Source organism: Euleptes europaea, chromosome 4 (genome assembly GCF_029931775.1).
Source record: "Euleptes europaea isolate rEulEur1 chromosome 4, rEulEur1.hap1, whole genome shotgun sequence".
Taxonomy (NCBI): Eukaryota; Metazoa; Chordata; class Lepidosauria; order Squamata; family Sphaerodactylidae; genus Euleptes; species Euleptes europaea.
The window spans coordinates 29224107-29244547 of NC_079315.1; the positions used below are offsets into that span (position 1 = coordinate 29224107).

The 20441-nt window shown below is 45.5% G+C and overlaps 2 protein-coding genes across 2 annotated transcripts in view; one reads left to right on the forward strand and one right to left on the reverse strand.

Annotated features, from left to right (window-relative positions):
• Positions 1–20441, reverse strand: part of SMC2 (structural maintenance of chromosomes 2) — a 180977-nt gene that overhangs the window by 64537 nt on the left and 95999 nt on the right. The window lies entirely within an intron of this gene.
• PTGR1 (prostaglandin reductase 1) overlaps positions 1–20441 on the forward strand; it is a 36997-nt gene that overhangs the window by 4871 nt on the left and 11685 nt on the right. Inside the window, exons 3-7 of the mRNA XM_056848056.1 lie at positions 664–720; positions 2030–2197; positions 11252–11369; positions 14896–15051; positions 17246–17351. Of these exons, the coding sequence (XP_056704034.1) occupies positions 664–720; positions 2030–2197; positions 11252–11369; positions 14896–15051; positions 17246–17351 (605 nt within the window). The remainder of the gene's footprint in view (positions 1–663; positions 721–2029; positions 2198–11251; positions 11370–14895; positions 15052–17245; positions 17352–20441) is intronic.

Here is a 20441-nt window from a genome sequence, read left to right on the forward strand (position 1 = left end):
GCTATTAATTGTTACTGTTTTGAAATTTTATTGTTATTTTCTTCTTCAGTGAGTCATGCAAACCCCTATTTTGAATAATGCTTTTTATAGGATAGGGTTGGGGGCGCTGGGGTTGAGTTTGTGGAACCAAGGGGGCAGTGACCTGAAAAAGTTTGGGAACCACTGTTGTATAGTGTCATATTTTTAGGAACTGTAGTAAGAAGCCATAGATTCACCCATAGGTACTGTTTATTCTACTGCTCACTACATGGTCTTGATTATGTGTATGTTATTTTGTTATATACGGGATATCCGTTTAATTTTTTGTAGCCGCAAGTGAAGTTACTAGCTTTTTCCCCCACCCCCTCTGCTCCTGCACTCTTAATAGCAGCTGACCTCCAGCAATAGGTTATGATACATACCTCTATGTCAGGAAAAGTTTAATTATTCCTGCCCAATCGATCTGTTTTCAGTCAGGAGTAAGGTGGTCTGTTTTTTTAAAAAATTGGCAATAAACATAATTATAGCAGTTATCAAATATTACCAATACAAAACAAAAGACATGATTTTTTAAAAATTCTTATTCGGGGCCTATAGTCCATTGCAACTAACCTTGACAAGAACAAATTGTTCCCATCTAAATTGACATTGTCTGTTAAACGTGGTCCTTTTTTTACTTTGCAGACCCTACAGCAAGAGGATGAAGGAAGGCGATGTAATGTTAGGAAGCCAAGTGGCAAGGTAAGACTTGGTTTCATGTGCCCCAAAGATGTCTACCTTCACTCCTTTCCATCACAAATTAGGGTTTGGCATTTGACCCAAAATCACTTGGTAAACTTTCTTGGTCAAGCATTTAAAGAATCTTCTACTGGAACGCTAGCAACAATTATTATGTTGTTATACTAATAACAAACACACACACCCCAGTCATTATCTGTTGTGAAATAACATTGGAACTTAGGGAAGCATATGGAATTCTCTTCTTTCAAATTTCTCTTTGGATTTTGAAGTTTAGAATTTTTTGCTGCAATTTCCTAATTAAAAATGACCCATTAAAATTCACAGCAGTTCCTTTTTTTAAGAGATAGTTTTCTGCAGAGCGTTACAAATGCAGTTTGCCACAGCTTTCTGTTCCTACAGGTGCTAAGAAGGGAAGCAAGCCAAGCCATAGCAGTGCCACTTAATCAGGCTTGCCTGAGGCCTGGGTGGCAGCCGTGAATGTCTAGAAAGTGATGACTGCTAGACGCTAAGCCCCTTGCTCCCTCCTGCACCACTGCTATCTGGGATCCTAGTAGATCAGCACCCTCTTTCAAGCATAGCAACCCAAACATGCACAGTGCGGGAGATAACTCCCTCAGCTCAAGAAAAAGGGCACCAGGAGGGGGGCTGAGAACCTCTTACGCCACGGTAAGGGGTTCTCCAAGCCAAATCGGGCTCCCTCCAATTTTTTTAATGGCATTACCTACAGCTGCTGTGGAGATGGGAGAAAGTGACTCATATCTGGGGGAAAACAAGTATTTTGTAGTTATGCTCTAATCCTTCCCTTTCAACCCCTCAGCACCCAGCATCGCTTGGGAAATTAGTTCCCAGCAGCTGCCATCTGACTGGAGAATGAGGGTGAAGAGAGTGAAACCTCTGACCCAAGTTGTTTTAAAAAGTGACATCTAGTTTAGCCCCAAGACTGCAATCTTGTGCACTCTTACTTCCGAGTAAGCCCCATCAAATCCTTCAGGATTTGCTTTTAAGTACATCTGTGAAGTGCAGAGAAAGGCACTGGCAAACCACCTCTGTTAGTCTCTCTTGCCCTGAAAACCCCAAAAGGGGTCTCCATAAGTTGGCTGCGACTTGACCGCACTTTACACACACACACACACATCTGTGCAGGATAAGGCCACATTTTCTGTCTCCCATGCTGGAGAGTGATCCTATAGTACAATTCAGTGTAAGAAGTCCTGCAGTACCTTAATGCACACAGAAAGCACATGATGCTCAAGTGTTTGGATAACCTGATGTTTTTAGTCTGTAACATATAGGGTGTGTTTTGTTACAGGGTTGTGGAAAGCAGGGATCCTGCATATCCTGTAGGGACTTTTGTTGTGTCTGCTGCAGGCTGGACGACTCGCTTTGTCTCCAATGGCAAAGATTTACAGCGAATGATCCCTGACTGGCCAAATGAGCTTCCTAGATCTCTGGCTCTTGGAACAATCGGCATGCCTGGGTGAGCATGGCTTCTGTGTAATTAAGTGGCTGCTGTGGTGTGTGAGGTTGGCTGTTTCGGGGATTCTGCCACACCACACTTAAGCATGATCTTGGAGAGCTTTGGGTTATCAAAGGGATGCTGATTCCAGCATTTTGGCGAGCTCCTAGGCAAAGCCCCCTTCATCTGGGGACAAATGAAGACTTTTCTCACCACCTCTGATCTTTTGGGGGACTTTGAGCATAGAATGGCAGCACAATTGGGGCAGTGAACCCTTTGGCAGACTTCTGGACCCAGCAAATGCCCATCTTGCTTCCCAGAGCCGGCTCTGTTTATGTAATGTATACTTATCAGTTCCTTAGAGAATGCACGATGCTCTGCAGCCTCCGTGTTCAACTGGCACAATAAACTTTGCTATGCCAGTTTTAAAAGTTGAGTAGATAATCTTTTCCCCCAGGACAGTGGGAGAAACATCTCATAGACTTCGTGTCATTGCACTAAATGTACTAAGTTAATTTAGGTGCTTGCTGTCTGATTTTGAGGACATTTTTTTTCTACAAGAGGAGAAAAACGTTTGCTTGCAACCCTGAGGGGGAAAAAAGAGATCAGGGATAGGAAAACTGTCCTTCAAGTCTGAATAAGTCAATACTTGCAATAATGCGCTGTTGGCATAGGGCAAGGGTGCCCTAGCTCCCCCCTTTTAAAGAGCTATGTGGCTGTTCTGAAGTCCAAAAGACAAATGGCAATCATTTAAAAAATTAGGAAAACAACTCTACCCAGACCCCTCTTTTACCCAGTTTCTGCAGGAGTTTCAAGTAATGATGTCAAAGTTCATAATCAGCTAAACTATGAAAATGAGTATTTTGTAACGCTAACCTTCAGCCTGAGGGAAAGTTCTGGGAAAGGTTTTTTTTTTTTTTTTGGCTTGGATTGTGTTCCAGGACCGAAAAAAACTCCACCCAGCCTCTTGTCTGGCTGCTGCTGTGGTAGAAGTGAGGGTGGTCTCTTCACTCTCTCCCCACCCCCTTGAACAATTCTCTGGCAGCATCTCAAGCACCAAGGCTTGTGAGTAGAGTTGCTAGCTCCAGGTTGGTCAATACCTTGAGATTTTGAGGGTGGAGCCTGGGGAAGGTGGGGTTTGGGAAGGGCAGGGACTTCAGTGGGGCATAATGTAACGGAGTCCATCTTCCAAAGTGGCCATTTTCTCCATGTGAATTGAACGGTATTGCCTGGAGATCAGTTGTAATCCCAGGAGATATCCAGCTACTACCTGGAGATTGGTAACTCTGGTTGTGAGAAATGTAGTACCTAAGAACCTTATCATGAATATCAGGTTTCCTGGGAGTGACTTTTCCCAGAGTTCCTTGTGGCTGGTACTGATGTATACTCTTAATTACCTGAATATTCTTTTAGGCAATAAAGGAAGGAGGTTGATTGAGCTTACAGCTGGTTTATTGCTCAATAAGGCATGCTGGGTGATACCAGGATAGTCGATAAGCTCTGCACCCTGGTCACACCCAAGGGGGGCAATGCAGGAGGTTTTATACACCATTCACATTCCAATTGACATCCGGTATAGCTTGTAACTGCCACGTCATTAGCTTATACCCCGCCTGTGTAAGCATGGCTATATTAGACAATGGGACCCTATTGCTCCCTTACACGGAGACACGAAAGTTTCAGAACGGGAGGAATAGGTGGGAGGGAGGCTGTTCCTCCTTACGTGAGAGGGAACATTGCAGCCTTTGCAATGTTTGTGTGTAAGGCTGCTTGCTTGATGCTAAAGAGAAGGGTTGGGGCCTCTGTCAAGCGGCTTCTTGGCTATGCGTGTAGCTTGGGTGTCTGAACATGGTTACTCAATCACAACAGTACACAACTTGAGCAATGTACAAGATACCAGCATGGTGGGGAATTGCCAGAAATTTGCCATAGAGGTTCTGGCAATTCCTAGAGAGACGTGATGTCACTTCCAGATTTTCCTGGAAATGATGTCACACTGTGAGCCCAACAGACACTTAATTTTTTTTTCTTCCGTTGTCGCTCAGAGTGGCCACAGGAAACAGGAGTGGGGGGCAGGGATCCCCTGTGTCCCCCAGGGGGCTGGCTTTCACAGAGGGTTTGTGAAACTCAGAATTAAACTTAAGCAGCTTCTAATAGGGGGGATAGCTTCCAAAATTAGTTGGAGAAGATTCATCCATCTTCTCCAGTAAAGCGAAGGGGAATGTTTAAGGAAAAACCATGTTGTCCTGAGCTCCTTTGAAGAATGGAGGGATAAAAATGAACAGATAGATGGTAATATTTCCATCTCAGAAACAGTTGTGTGAATTGGCCTTGAATAATTCTTACTTTTTTGTAGCATGGTTTACTGTGGAGTAGCCAGAGGCCTTTTTCTCAGTTTCCTTGCATCTAACTTCCTATTTTTTTGGGGGGAGGGGTAATTCGGTTATGCACGTGTGTTGCTCCCTCTAGTGGTCAATTCGATATAACACCTGTTTTAGTCATAAGGTTTCGCTGGGAAATTTATTATTGGGGAACTTGGCCATTATATATAAGCTTACACATAATTATAAATGATACAGTATTCCGTCTTGAATAGATTTATTATGCAAGTGCAAAGTATAAACAGTAATGAAATGTTAGATACAAGATAATACTGGAAAATAAGTTAGTGATAATAAATGGCTTAACGTGATTTAATATAGACTAGCTATACCACACAAATAAAAACCATATATATTATGAGATAAATGACTGCATAAAAATTAGCATAAAAGCTAGATGATATAATATCCTAAAATAAGAATAGTAGAATATAGGGTAGAGTATAAGATGAAAACAAAATCATATGGGCTCACCCAGTTAAGCTTGTTTTGGTATACTGCTTGACTGTTTGTATTGTTTTCTTTCCTGTTGCGTTGTAGAGTATGTTTGTTTGTAATTTAATTGCTATAACATAATTAAAAGAAGATATAACACCAGTTTTTATGAAGCATAAAAGGCTGCTGATTTAAACTACAGGGAGAAACGCTTCATCTAAATCTGTGTGATGTCGAATCAACTGTCGGAGCAAAAAACACGTATAATTGGGAAAACAGACGAAACAGGAAGTTAGATGTGAGGAAACTAAGAATGCATAAAAGGCCAGTGACTGAGAAATGGGCATCTTTCCAGAGTTGGATAGAAGAGGGACTTTCAGCAGCTTGTAAAGCAAAAGGAAGAAAAGCTGCAGCAACTGAAATTCCCTCTTCATTTTCTGTCTTCGGTGCAGCCCCACATGTGGGACTGCGCCTGCGCGCAGGCCTGCCACCGGAAAAAACTCAATAGCCTTAGTCCTCAACCGGGGATGCCCCTCCCTCACAGGCGGGGCCGGCTTTCGCGCCGCGCAGCCCGCATGCTCTTGGGCGGGGCATCCCCTTCCCTCCTCAGTTCCTTTCTTGCCGCCGCTTGGATCGGAGCTCCTTGCCTTACCTCAACGCGTTCGTAAGTCCTTTAGGCCGCGTCCGCGGTCCCCCTTCTTCCTACAAAAAAAAAAAGAAAAGAAAAGAAAAGAAACTTAAAAATAAATTTATTGTAACTAAAGGACGAAAACGAAAGAAAAGTTTATTCGCAATCTCCCTTGATCTGGTGCTAGCGCCTAAGATGGCCTCCAAGGCCCCCTTCAAGATCTGTAAGACGTGCCCGGCTAAAATACCGCACTCAGATCAACACGAACTCTGCCTAACCTGCCTGGGTGAAGGGCACAACGTGTCTAAATGCGCCATCTGCCAAGGTTTCTCTACCCGGTCTCGCAATGCTCGCGCGCACCGGCTGAGCGCAGAACTTTGGAAAAAAGCCCTCTCGGCCCCCTCTCCCTCGACGGGTTCCAGGACCCCGGGAGATGCGCAGTCGACTAGATCGGTACCGATCCCCGGTACCAGCTCGATGCCGAGACCCTCGGACCCGAGCTCCTCGGATCCACCTCAGGGCCATAAGAAACACAAGCACAAGACCAAACACCTCGAGAAGCATCATGGCTCCAACCGCTCGACGCAGAAGAAGTCGGCACCAGCTCCGAAACCCTCGGCACCGGACGCTACCATCTCGGTACCGCCCTCGGTACCGCCCTCGGTACCGCCCTCGGCACCGCCCTCGGTACCGAGGACACCCTCACCTCACCTCGGCTCCCCGTTCCATTCCTACTCCGAGGTCGACCTAGACCCGCTTGAAGGTCCTCCATTCATCTCGGATCCAGACCCACTGGACCTGGCTTCCATGGTACCGACCCCCTCGGTACCACAACAGATATTTCAACCAGCTCCCTCTACATCTGTTCCTACAATATCCCCAGAGTTGGTCAAGGACTGGATAGAATTTTGCCGCTTTAGACAGCTATCCTTTAGAGGCGAACCGGTGGTCCTTCATACACCTCAACTGCCTTCTCCATTTACCCCCCTGACTCAGCGCACTCCCAGAGAGGAGTCAGAAGCAGACGAGGTAGAATCTAAGGACGAAGGTTCTGAGGATATATCAGAACCTTCTCCTGATGAACTAGTAGGGGATACAGATGCCATTTCACCATCTGAAGACCTCAAGCTCCGGACGGAGCAAATGATACAGATGGCTGAAGCACTGGACATTAATATTTCCACAACAGACAATAGACCTAAGGACAAGATTCTTAGCCGTCTTTACCCCGACACACCGGGTATTGCTGCCTTCCCCATATTGGAAGGCCTTTCCGAGATAGCTATGTCTCTTTGGAAGAAACCTGCTTCACTCCCAGCTTCTTCCAAGAAGGTGGAGAATCTGTACAGAATAAAACCTGAGTTGGCTGAATTTCTCACGATTCATCCTCCTCCCTCCTCCATAGTAACTACAGAGATGCAATCCCGACAGCGGCAGGGTCCACACTCATCTCCCGCTGATAAGGAGAGTAAACGTTTAGATCAGTTGGGCAGGCGGACCTACTCTTCTGCTGCTCTGAATTTTCGTATATCTAACTACCAAACTATTATGGGGGGGTACCAGCTATTCCTGTGGGAGAAGATTGCCCCCCATATTGACCTGCTCCCGGAGGACTCTAAAAATGCCTTGCGCCTTATACAAGCAGAAGCCACGCGTCTGTCGAGACAGCAGATCAACGCAGGCAAACATGCAGCTGACAGTGCAGCTAGAACAATGGCCTCAGCAATCACTCTACGTCGCCATTCCTGGCTCCGCTCTACTGCCCTCCCTCTAGACACAAGGTCGCGCATTGAGGATCTCCCCTTCGAAGGGGACACCCTATTTGCCTCATCGACCACAGTTCCTTACAAATCTTAAGAAGGACCGCCAGACCGCCCGGTCCCTGGGGGTGACTCCTGCCTTCCACCAACAACAGAGAGACAAGCCCCAGTTCCGTCAACAATCCTTTGGTCCCTCCTTCAATAGGTTCCCAAGATTCCAAAGATTCCACCCGTATCCTCAGCACGAAAAGTTTCAACATCAACACCCCAGGCCGAAACACGGCTTCAAGCAGCGCTCTACTCCCAACACCCAAAACAAGGACCAGAGACAACCCTCCCAAAAATTCTGACTATGTCCGCATTCCCCTGAGGAGGGGCTGCCGTTCCTAAATAGGTTGGCAAAGTTCTCTGCAGCCTGGCAGACTATTTGCTCTGATACCTGGGTTCTCAAGGTCATTTCACAGGGTTACCGCCTGGAGTTCAAATCCGTTCCCACTTGTTCCCCTGCCAGTTCTGCGGCAGATAACCCCCTCCCTGAGTTTGCACCACAACTGGTTGAACTTATCCAAAAGGGTGCTGTTGAAAAAGTTAACCCCCCATGTTTGGGTTTCTTTTCTCGAATTTTTATGGTTGATAAAAAAGATGGGGGCTCTAGACCCATCATTGATCTCAGGTTTTTGAATAAATATTTATGAGTTTCTAAGTTCAGAATGGTGTCCTTACCCTCTGTGATGGAACTTGTTACACCCTGTACATGGTTCGCAGTGTTGGACCTGGACGCCTACTTCCACGTTTCTATCCACCCCAAACATCGGCACTTCTTAATGTTTCGTTATGGATCTGAATATTTTCAATATTCTGTCCTCCCTTTTGGCCTCGCCACGGCCCCCAGAGTTTTTACGAAGTGCATGGCAGTAGTTATGTCCTTCCTCAGAAATCAGGGATGCACGATCTATCCCTACCTTGATGATTGGTTGCTTACAGCCTCTAGCCCAGAGTTGCTCTCTTCTAATCTACAGCTAGTTCTCTCTACCTGTACGAGGTTAGGGCTGATGGTCAACCTGAAGAAGTCTAAGTTAGTTCCATCACCCAGGGCTCAGTTTATTGGTGCCGTGTTAGACTCTAGGGCGGGTCGGGCTTTCCTCCCCACCGAGAGGATGTCCTCCATTAGAGGGCTAATTCACCTTTTCATGCGATATAGACACCAGCCCGTGGTCTCCATACAGAGGTTATTAGGCCTTATGGCCTCGACCACTGTGGTGACCCCTCTAGCTAAGCTGAGAATGAGGGAACTGCAGAATTGGTTCATTAGATCCTATGACTTCTCTCGCCACTCCAAGTGGTACAGATTGTCCATTCCCAGGCCTATCTTGCGATCACTACAATGGTGGCTTTCAGAAACCAACCTTCTAAAAGGGGTTCCCCTGGGATTTTGGACTCCAAGTTTTACAGTTACCACGGACGCCTCCATGGAGGGTTGGGGTGGTCATTGTGGGAATCATTCTATTCAAGGTAGATGGTCCCCTAGAGAGTCATCAATGCACATAAATTTTCTAGAGATGAAGGCAGTAAGTTACGTTCTTACCTCTCTCTCAGATATCCTCCAGAACTCAAGGACACTTCTACAGTCGGACAACTCATGCACAGTTTTTTACATCAACAAACAAGGGGGTACAGGTTCCATCCCCCTGTGCAGAGAGGCCCAGAAGATTTGGGCAATAGCTGGGATACACAATATAGATTTGCGTGCCATCCACATAGCAGGAGTCCACAACACACAGGCAGACTCACTGAGCAGGGTTTTTACCACAAATCACGAATGGGAGCTACAAGATCAGTTTCTCTTCCCCATTTTTCAGGAATGGGGCACCCCTCAGGTAGACTTATTCGCGACCAGGGACAACAAGAAAGCAGTGGAATTTTGCTCACTAGCGGGGAGCGACCCCTCCTCCCTGGGGGATGCGTTCCAACTCACCTGGTCGAACAGTCTGTTTTACGCTTTCCCTCCGTTCCCCCTAGTTGCTCGAGTACTGGGGAAGATAGCTGCAGACAACACCGACTGCATTCTCATAGCTCCCAGGTGGCCGAGACAAATATGGTTCACCCTCCTCACTCAGTTAGCGGGAGGGAACTGCAAGACGCTACCCGATCACCCGAACCTACTTCGCTGGGGGGATCTGGCCCACCACGATGTGCAGAGACTACACCTCATGGCATGGAGAATAGTTCCCTCTTGTTAGTGGGCTGTTCACAACCGGTTCAAGAGGTCCTTTTACAGGCTAGAAGACCCTCTACCCGCTACTCGTATGATAGGAAATGGGATAGGTTCCTAACCTGGGTGGAGCAACAGGGCTATTCCCCATTTAACTGCCCTATTCCTAAGATTTTAGATTATCTGCTAGAATTAACCAAGAGGGGCCTGGCGGTCTCCTCCATAAGGGTTCATCTGGCAGCTATTTCCGCCTTTCATGATAAGGTGGAGGGACATACAGTGTTTTCCCATCCTCTTGCAAAGCGTTTTTTGAAAGGTCTTAATAACTTGTTTCCTCCTAACCCGATTCTAACACCACAATGGTCGCTCTCCCTGGTATTGGCAAAACTGATGCTGACACCTTTCGAGCCTTTGGCCCAGGTGCATCTGTCCTTCTTGTCGGCTAAAATAGCCTTCCTTGTGGCTGTGACATCAACCAGAAGGGTGGGGGAACTAGCAGCCCTTCGTATCGATAGCCCTTTTCTCAGGGTTTATAACGAAAAGGTGGTCCTTCACCCTAGCTTCAGATTTAAACCCAAGGTGATATCATCTTTTCACCTGGCTCAAGATTTAGTCTTACCGGTGTTTTTTCCTAACCCGTCCTCTCAGGCTGAACGGACATTACATTCACTTGATGTAAAGAGGGCGCTCCTTTACTACATTGACCGTACCAAATTGTTTAGAAGGTCTAACTCATTATTCATTTGCTATCAGGGACCCAAGAAGGGAAAAGCAGCCTCGGCCCAATCTATAGCAAGATGGGTGGTTTCAGCTATTAGAATAGCTTACAAGCAGGCAAAGTTGACATGTCCATTAGGCATTAGGGCACACTCCACTAGGGCGCAGGGCTCTTCTGCTGCTCTCCACAGGAGGATTCCAGTTGGAGACATCTGTAGAGCGGCGACGTGGTCTTCAGAGGATACCTTCGTGAGACATTACGCACTGGACCTGCAAGCCAGGAAGGATGCAGCAGTGGGCAGAGCAGTTCTCCAGACCCTTTTTTCTTAAGTCGACCCCACCACCTTTTTTGGGTAAGCTTGCGACTATCCCACATGTGGGGCTGCACCGAAGACAGAAAATGAAAACAGAGTTGCACTTACCTGTAACTGCTGTTCATTGAGGTCTTCGGTGCAGACACACATCCCTCCCTTCCATCCCCACTGTCGACCTAAAGCAAAAGGAAAGATTTATTGGTTAGAAATTGAGTATTTACCAGTATTATTGGCTGTCTTGGTCGGCGGCGGAGAAGGAACTGAGGAGGGAAGGGGATGCCCCGCCCAAGAGCATGCGGGCTGCGCGGCGCGAAAGCCGGCCCCGCCTGTGAGGGAGGGGCATCCCCGGTTGAGGACTAAGGCTATTGAGTTTTTTCCGGTGGCAGGCCTGCGCGCAGGCGCAGTCCCACGTGTGTCTGCACCGAAGACCTCAATGAACAGCAGTTACAGGTAAGTGCAACTCTGTTTTCTATGCAGTTCTTAAAGGTACAGATACTCTGTGCCGCTGTGATTGATCTCTCATTACTTCCTTGGGCCATTTTGACTTCATCATTTGGGCATCTATGCCAAGCACAACTTTGTGTTAAGATTTCTGTGAACATAACCTTTTTCTTCCCCTTTCCTACAGGCTTACTGCATATTTTGGCCTTCTTGAGGTTTGCAAGCTTAGACCAGGGGAGACTGTACTGATCAACTCAGCAGCTGGTGCCGTGGGCAGCGTGGTTGGGCAAATTGCCAAAACAGCAGTACGTGATCATAACAGCACATTTCAGTATTGCATAGAGACCTGTAAGGAAGAACAAGGTTGCATACTCCTTGAACACATGAAGCTGCCTTATACTGAATCATTATACTAGCTTATCATTCTAGTACAAGTGGTCTGAGGTTAAAAAAAAGAGAAAAAAGAGGTTGAGAAACAAGTTTTTTACAAGGTTGATATGGTTATTCATCAACCTGGCCATGTCTCAGAAGGCATTCTACTGAATCAGACCCTTAGGGCATCAAGGTCAGTAGTACTATGTGCTCAGCTTAGCAGTAGCTGTCCAAGGTCTCAGGTCAAGGTGTTTTGCATCACCTCCTACCTGATTCTTTTAACTGGAGATGCTTTGGATTGAACCTGGGACTTTTGCAACCCAAACAGATGCACTACCACTAAGGCATGGCCCCTCCCTTGGTAAGATGATGTTCTGAATAATGGTTTATGTGGTTGCAACATCTGGCCATTGACTGTTCATGGGACTGCCATTATAAACTCAGCTTTATAAGGAGTCTGGCTACAGAAGACAAGTGCTATGTCTCCTCTCTTCAGCTCATGAATGCTCCCACTCTCCTAGCTTTTTGCAAACTATGCAAAACTGAATTATTCAGGAGGGCAGTTGGACACAGGTAATAGGACTGTACTGTAACAAAATGGTTCAGAAAGACACTTGGGGTCTTTAGAGATGGTGTTCTATACCGCTATATAGTTCATGTTACCTGTTACTGTAAGTAGGATCCTAATATGTAATTTGTGCATCATTTAATGCATCATGGGGATACTTACGCTTCGCTTCACTTCTATTTTCAGGTTTCTGGTTGGTTCCAGATACTTTCTATATAAATCCTATTGCATTGTTTTATTGGATGTCCCATCCTGTTGATTGTATTGACTTACTCTGTGGAATCCACCTTGAGTCCTAATGAGAAATGCATTTGTGTGTGTGTTAAGTGCTGTCAAGTTGCTTCCAGCCTATGGCGGCCCTATGCATTAATGACCTCCAAAATATTCTATCGTTAACAGCCTTGCTCAGGTCTTGCAAACTGAGGGCTGTAGATTCCTTTATAGAGTCAAATCATCTCATGTTAGGTCTTCCTCTTTTTCTGCTACACGCAACTTTTCCTAACATTATTCTTTTCACTCTTCTCAGTGAAAAATGTGGACTATAAATAACGTAAATGAAAAGCAAAGCAAAACTGTGTGACTGTAGCATATTAACAAATCTAATACTTACCAGAATTGTAGGTGCAGGCTGAATGGGAAGGGGGTAGAAGAACCAAACCCAGCCTCTTAGGGTTCAACCTTCATGCAAAAACAGAGACAAAGAGCTTTGAAGCATCAACTGAGGCTCACTCATCAACTGAGGCTCAGTGGACACACAGGGTATAAAGGTATGGCCTATGTATCTTCAGCCTTGGGTCTGTGCATGTGCAGGCCTGCCATGCAGAGAAATTTCTAGCTTCCAAACTCTGAAAGGGCGCCCCTCCCTTCGGAGCATGCAACATGCTGTTTTCCCAACAAAAGTCACATGCTCAAAGTGGACTGCTCCTCCTCCTCTCAGTTCCTTCTTGTCTGCCACAAGGAGAAGATCATTCTAACACAATTGGTCTGAGGTTAAAAAAGAGAAGAGGTTGAGAACAAGCTTGATATGGTCATTCATCAACCTTCTCATGTCTCCGAAGGCATTATTTAAGAAATGCTGCTGTTGTGGGACCAAAATGACTCATATGGACAAACATGACTTCTGCCTGATGTGTTTGAATGAAGGCCATAATAATATCACATAGATATTGTTATCAATTTACACCTAAAGCTCTTAACAATTGGGCCTCAAGATTGAAAGCAGCACTTTAGGAAAAGGCCCTGTCAACCTGGCAGCAGAGCCATATCCCTACAGACTGGCCTCGATAGTATCACTCCTGAGACTGGAAACACCTCACCGTTGATCTGTGTTGCCATCATCATCTGTAGCGCCCAGAAGTTCCTTTGAACCACCAACTGAGAAGGCAAAATCAAAAACCAAACATAAGAAGATGCGCTTGGCTGGGAAGGGATCCAGGCCCCAAGTAGTCACTGGCCCTGAACCAATGCAGGAATCCTCATCCCTCCCAAGACTCATTCCTTATGGTCTCATTCTCCTGAGCCATCTATCTCTGAAGGAGAAATTGAGCCTGAACAAATAGCAGGAAAGTGCCCTCCGCTAGTCTTGGATCTGGCGATTAGGGTCCCTTGGTCTGCGCCTTTTCCACCCATGCTGTGATGGCCCTATCTGTTTTCTCCGGCATATGCACCGTTTGGGGGGAGTATTTCTATAGATCCGTTCTGAGAATGGAACAGGGGCTGGCATATTCCATCTTGGTACCATCACGTGCTTCTGATTCCATGGCCACTGGACATCCCCAGATCTAAGCACAGCTCCAAGATGCCATCTGACCCTTCTCTGGACAGAACCATGGGGACTCCACGCTGGTTTCACCTAACAAGAATCTATTCTTGACAGGTTTGCACTCCCCCTAAGGAGCAGCTTCACAGATGCAAGTGATGTGAATTTTCTTTTAGTGAACGAATTGTGGCTCAGTGGTAGAGCATCTGCTTTACATGTAAAAGATCCCAGGTTCAGTCTCCAGCATCTGGGTACCCAAGGTTGGGTAGAAAGAAAAAATATTTATTTTCTTTCTATGTATATATAGAATAAGTAAAGGTTAAAAATATTTAAAAACATTAAAATAGCACAATGGCATTTCCTAGGGTTGATCACTGTAACCACATACCAAACGCGTTTCGGCCTATTGGGCCTTCATCAGTGGTTAATTACAACACATGTTAAGCCTGCACACATTTACAGAAATAAATAAATGCATATACAAACATTTCAAACCCAACCAGGCATGTGTATAAGTTGTAAAATCTATTACCAGTTATTCAAACATCTGGTCAGATTGGTTCTAGTTGTAATACTGGTTAGTATATGTCTCTCATATACTATGTGTGCAGGTATCAACCTAGTAGAGCAGATTGGGTTTTATTCCCCTCTTTTTTCTTCCACTATCAGTCTCCAGCATCTCCAGTTAAAAGAAGCAGGTAGTAGGTGATGTAAAAGATCTTTACTTGAGACCCTGGAGAGCCATTGCCAGCTAGAGCAGATGATACTAGTTGATACTAGTTAGAAAGAATCATGGATGGATTAACCCATAACACTATTTCATGAAAGTGTCCTTTAACTATTTGGTAAGCCTATACCCCAGAATCTTTATTTCTGCACGCAAATGTATGTATAGTGATTTTATGCCAATAAAGGATGATGTCATGTCATCTCCTTCCTTGTAAGAGTGGGGTTCTGGATACTCAGGAATCTGCAGAGAAGATGAACGAGCATGAGATATGGCAAAGCTAAGTCTTGCTTGTAGCATTAGGCCTGTAATTTGTAAAAAAAAACCTTTGTGCTGAAACTGCTAGATGCAGATTATCTGTGTTTTAATTTCTCTCCCCCCCCCCCCCATGTTTTAATCTTCCAGGGTTGCAAAGTGGTTGGTAGCGCAGGTTCGGATAAAAAAGTGGCCTATCTAAAAAATCTTGGCTTTGACGTTGCCTTTAATTACAAGACTGTGCGTTCCCTGGCAGAGACTCTGAAAGAAGCATCTCCTGATGGCTACGACTGCTACTTTGATAATGTAAGTTACAGCCAAGCACAGCTCTGTACAGGCCTTGGGACACAGGATATTTTACAAGGGTCATAAACTTTTTTTCAGGACAGCAGCCTGTGGGGGCTAGATGGGGTGAGAGGATGGGTTTAACCCTTCAGCCCCTGCTCAGTTTCACTAATCGGAAAGGAGCTGCCCATGGTGGTGTTCAAATTAAAGCAAGGCATGTCCATTAAAAGCTCATCTAGGTTTTTTTCTTCCTTTTACAATGCTAGTAACAGTGGCGGGATCTCCGTTTTGATTAGCAAAACCCAAGCTGGGGTTGAAGAGTCAAATACCTTCCTGCATGACAGGAATAGCTGCTTCCAAACAGTACTGGCTGGAACAATTTACCTTTACAGGGAAAAAATGTGGTCTTTCTTATGTCTGATTATGTCTTTTCTTGTTGAGTTGTCCTTGTTGAATTTATGTGCAAAGACTTTGATATGATGAAGATAATGTCTGTTTGTCTGTTTATCACATATATCCTCCATGGAGCTCAGGGCAACATATAGGATTTCCCCCCATTTCCCCCTCACAACAATCCTGTGAAGTGTGTTCAGCTAAGAGAGGTTGACTGGCCCAAGGTCACCCAGCAAGCTTTAACTCACAATGAGGATTTTGACCAGGTCTCCTAAATTCTAGGCCAATACTCTAGCTTCTACCCCACACCAGCTCTATCTCTTCTGTCCTTGGGAAAGCAATAGGGTTGCCAGGCCTAGCCATGCAACCAGCAAGACGTGGGGGCAGAGGAATGGGACATGGGGGGTGTCACACCACTCTAGGAATTGCCAGAAATTTACCATAGAGTTTTTGGCAATTCCTAGAGAGGTGTGATGTCACTTCCAGGTTTTCTTGGAAATGATGTCACACTGTGAGACCAACAGACACTTAATTTTTTTCTTCTTCTGCTGTCACTCAGAGAGGCAACAGGAAACAGGAGGGGGCAGGGATCCCCTGTCCCCACCAGGGGGTTGGCGACCCTGGAAAATAGCAATGAGAGGTTGTCTCAATGTGATGCAGTGGAAGCTGAGCTAGTGTATCTGTGTCCATGCCTATGGATGCAGTAAAGGTTAAAAGCTAGCAACCATTGCTGTAGGCCTAGTGCAACCTTGTAATACAATCCCATCCCATACAATCTCAAGAGTTGTAAAAAAAAAAACATTTAAATGAAATAAATAGGCCATATAATGGTAATGGGTTTGTAGCCAAATTGGAGAGTGTCCATACAGCAGTCTACCCTTTCTGTGCAGTACATGTACGTGCAACAGAGCAACATTGTACTATGAAGAAGGAGTCTTTGGCTACTCCTTTGCCAAGGTAGCAAGATCCTTCTCCCAATTCACATGTCCTCAAAGCTATGCAAAATCAAACAGGAGAAGGCGGAAGTCATATATGTGGCACCCAGGCGGCCATGGCTCTTCACTCTAGTAGCCCTGTCCACTCAACCACCAGATCCCTGTCCCATACTTGGATCCTTCATGGTCACATCTAACTGCCTAGAAATTGAGTTATGAAAAGATAAAGTTGGCCAATAGTAGTTCAAGGCCTGGAGTTCATCCTAATGGCTTTCTAGGTTACTGTAAAGTAAATCAACAGCCCTGTAGCTCTTTGAAAGCAGGAGTTAAGGAAGAACAGCTGGGAACCCAGAGACTTGTACAGAAGGGAAATCCCTGGCCTCCAGGGCTGCTCCCCACCCCATTGCCACTTTCTCTCCCAGGGCTGCTCCCCACCCCATTGCCACCCCATTGCCACTTTCTCTCCCTTCCTGCTCCTCCTACATCACTACTTCCTCTCCTTTCTTCACACTGTGGTGCCAGGATTTATAGCATCGTGTTTATCAAGAGCTCAGTTTCCATTCTCTGTGTTTTTATTGGGGTGGGGTTCTTAGCTCTCCTATTTTTTAAAAAAATATGGAATAAACCCCAGGTTTGCAGAAACATCACCCCTATCTGTACCTGGCCCATTGTGTGGGTTTTTTGATCCATAATCTGGGGATCAGGTTCAGAATTAAGTAAAAGGTTTTCTATCTGAGAGCACAAGTGTGGGGTAATGGAAGAAACAATCTGGTTGGAAGTAGAAAAGCCAGGTTCCAATCATAGTTTTCTCTGTGTGTCAATATTCTTGCATGTGACTCCAATGTTCAGCTCTGAGTTTATTTTTCTCTTCCACTGCTGTGTCATAGGTGGGAGGTGCGTTTAGTAGCGTTGCTATGGAGCAGATGAAGAAATTTGGGAGAATTGCACTGTGTGGGGCTATTTCGTTGTACAATGACAAGGAGCCTCAACAAGGTAGAAACTTTTTTTCCCTTTGGAGGAGGGGGGGTCTGTTACTTAACATCTTAAAAGACGTGTTATAGTAAACAGAAAGCTTATTATAGTGTTGCTTAAACATATCTTATGTTCAGCTGAAATAAATCCTGGGACTTCGAAAGAAAAATGGTTTGGTGTGTCCACAGTGCCTTTAAATCTCTACTCTGACACAGCTTTTGACACACCAGATATGCAACTTCATTACAAAACAGCTGCATTTGTACAGAACCAAATGCAACAAGAACCCTTAAGCTGTGATGGGTTTTTTCCCTCTTCCTGAGAGCTAAGGATATTCCACAGCCAAGAGGAAGGAACTAAACTAGTGTGTGGTCCTTAATATAATGTAAGAAGCAGGATCAGATGGTTTAAATCTCAGGAACAAATTCAATAATATTAAATATAGGATATTAAAAATTATTCACAATGTTTAAATACTTGGGAATTAGATTCTGCTGGAATGGGAATAAAATATATGACATTTGGGCTGTTAGCCAGAGTATCTATCCTGCATAGTCCCAGAGGATGGGGAAAGCACATTTCAAAGCCTACAAACATTTATTTTTGCACAGCGCTTCTCTTCTTTTAATCATGTAAGTTCCACCCTCATTGAGTTGGATCCAATGAGACTCTTCTGCTAAAGGACTTAGCAGAAGGAGATCAGTGGAACCAACCCATAGAGTTCTTAAAATGACAGGGACTTGTACCACTCTAGTCGTGATTGTGCTAAACAAATAGTGGTACAACATTTGGATTTTCTTTCTCATCCACATCAAAAATTTGTCGCATCTAGTCTGATGCATCAGCTGCATGCAAGGAAGTTTGTTTGGATCTCTCTTGCTGGACCCAGGTATACACCAGTGGGTGAGCACCTGGCAACACTTGCTGTGTAAGCACACATAAGAAAGCACAATGCTTGGCTGCATCCATATTGTGATGATTTTCTCTGTTCTTTCCATTGCCTCAGTGAAGGCCTCAGGGGCAACAGAGCAGTTGCACAGTAGTTTTCCCCACATTTTCCTTACACCAAATCTATGATGAGACCACACTTGGAATATTGTGTGCAGTTCTGGTCACCACACCTAACAAAGGATATTGCAGAGCTTGAGAAGGTGCAGAAAAGAGCAACCAAAATTATCAGGGGGGCTAGAGCAATGGCCCTAAGCAGCTGCTGTCTGACTGAGGGGAATGAGAGTCTAGTTTGACCTTCACGTGCCTGCTTATCAGGTTAGCTGAAAACTCCTGAAGCAAAACCCGGTATGTGGAAGTGTTCTGAGTCTGGATGATGGAAATACATCCCAGCCTTCCTCCAATGAGTTCAGGGTGGCACAAACAGGTTTATCTCCCCCAATTCTGTCAACACAACAGCAGCCCATGAGGTAAATTGGGCTGAATGAGAGTGACTGGCCCAAGGTCATCTACTGTAGTGGTCCAGCCCATGGACTGGGGCCCTCAAGCAGGTCACGGAGACCCATATGTAGGATAACAAGCCCTTGAAGAGCTGTCACATATTTTTCTGCTTTATGGAAGGATCTGCTGCTAATGTACATACGTAGCGAGGACACCTCATGCCTCTCTTTACTTGCATGCAGAGAGGAAGAGCAGGATAACAGGAAGAGGTCCCTCAGAGTTGGAGAAGATTCCTCTTGAGCTCAAGCAGGTTCTTTAGAATCTGGGTATTCTTCCTGTGACATGATTGTGATACCATATGACTCCTTGTGACATGCTTACAGCTGAAGGGTTATATGCTGATGTGGTTAGTTGGGTCTTCGGTCTGGAAAGGTTGACATTGGCCTAGTGCCCTCATGGCTCAGCAGGGATTTGAACCTAGGTTTTTCCAGGATTCAGCACTTTAGCCATTATCTCTGCCTCAAAAGTCAGCTGGGGTCTCACCTCTTAACAACAGACAGAATGCTGAGAGGAACGAGGAGCAATTTGAGAGTTGCAAAGTTGTAAGCTGAGGGGAGCCAGCATAGCTGTTAAGAGCAGCGGACTCTACTCTGGAGAATGGGGTTCAGTTCCTCACTCTTCCACATGAAGCCTGCTGGGTGATCTTGGGCCAGTCACAATTCTCTCAGAGCTCTCTCAGCCCATGCAGAGGCAGGCAACGGCAATAGCACCTCTGAAACATCCTCTTGCCTTGAAAACCCTACGGGGGTCACCATAAGTCAGCTGTGACTTGACAGGCACTTTCCACCTCCACAGCAATTCAATGCAATATTTAACAAATGGAGTATAGCATTTACATACCACCAGAGGGCAATAGAGAATTAGCAGACACTTCTTTGCCACAGACCGTTTGAATCGGTTTCAGTGTTCGTTAATCCAGGACCAAATAGGTTTTTCCCCCCTGGTGACATTCCTTCTGTGAAACTACTGCCATCGCAGAGTTGCCGCTCCCAAATTCTCCGGGGTCATGGAGCAGCTGGAAAAAATCTAGCTCACTCTCTTTCTCCATTGACTAATACGTACAATTAGACTACTTTGAGAAGGTGAAACTGCAAGGATTTGTATTTGTGTGTTACTTTCACCTCTCCTTTTGAGGCAGTGTGACATAACAGAAAGAGTAGTAAGTGAGGAAACCCAGACTCACAGGTTATAAATTTGCAGTTTGGTTACATAGACTTAAACAGGTGAGTGTTTCACTGACTAATTGTGACAATAAGACGCTGGAGAGCCAGCATGGTGTGGTGGTTAAGAATGGTGGTTTGGAGCGGTGGAGTCTGATCTGGAGAACCAGGTTTGATTCCCCTCTCCTCCGCATGAGCAGCGGAGGCTAATCTGGTGAACTGGATTCGTTTCCCCACTCCTACACACAAAGCCAGCTGGGTGACCTTGGGCAAGTCACACTCTCTCAGCCCCACCTACCTCACAGGGTGTCTGTTGTGGGGAGGGGAAGGGAAGGTGACTGTAAGCTGGTTTGATTCTTCCTTAAGTGGTAGAGAAAGTTGGCATATAAAAACCAACTCCTCTTCTTCTAATGGCCCGTTGGAAGCCCCTCCTCCCACTACCCCACACCACACTCCACAGTGGAATTGGGACCCACATCAGTGTTTTAACATGGGTCCCCAG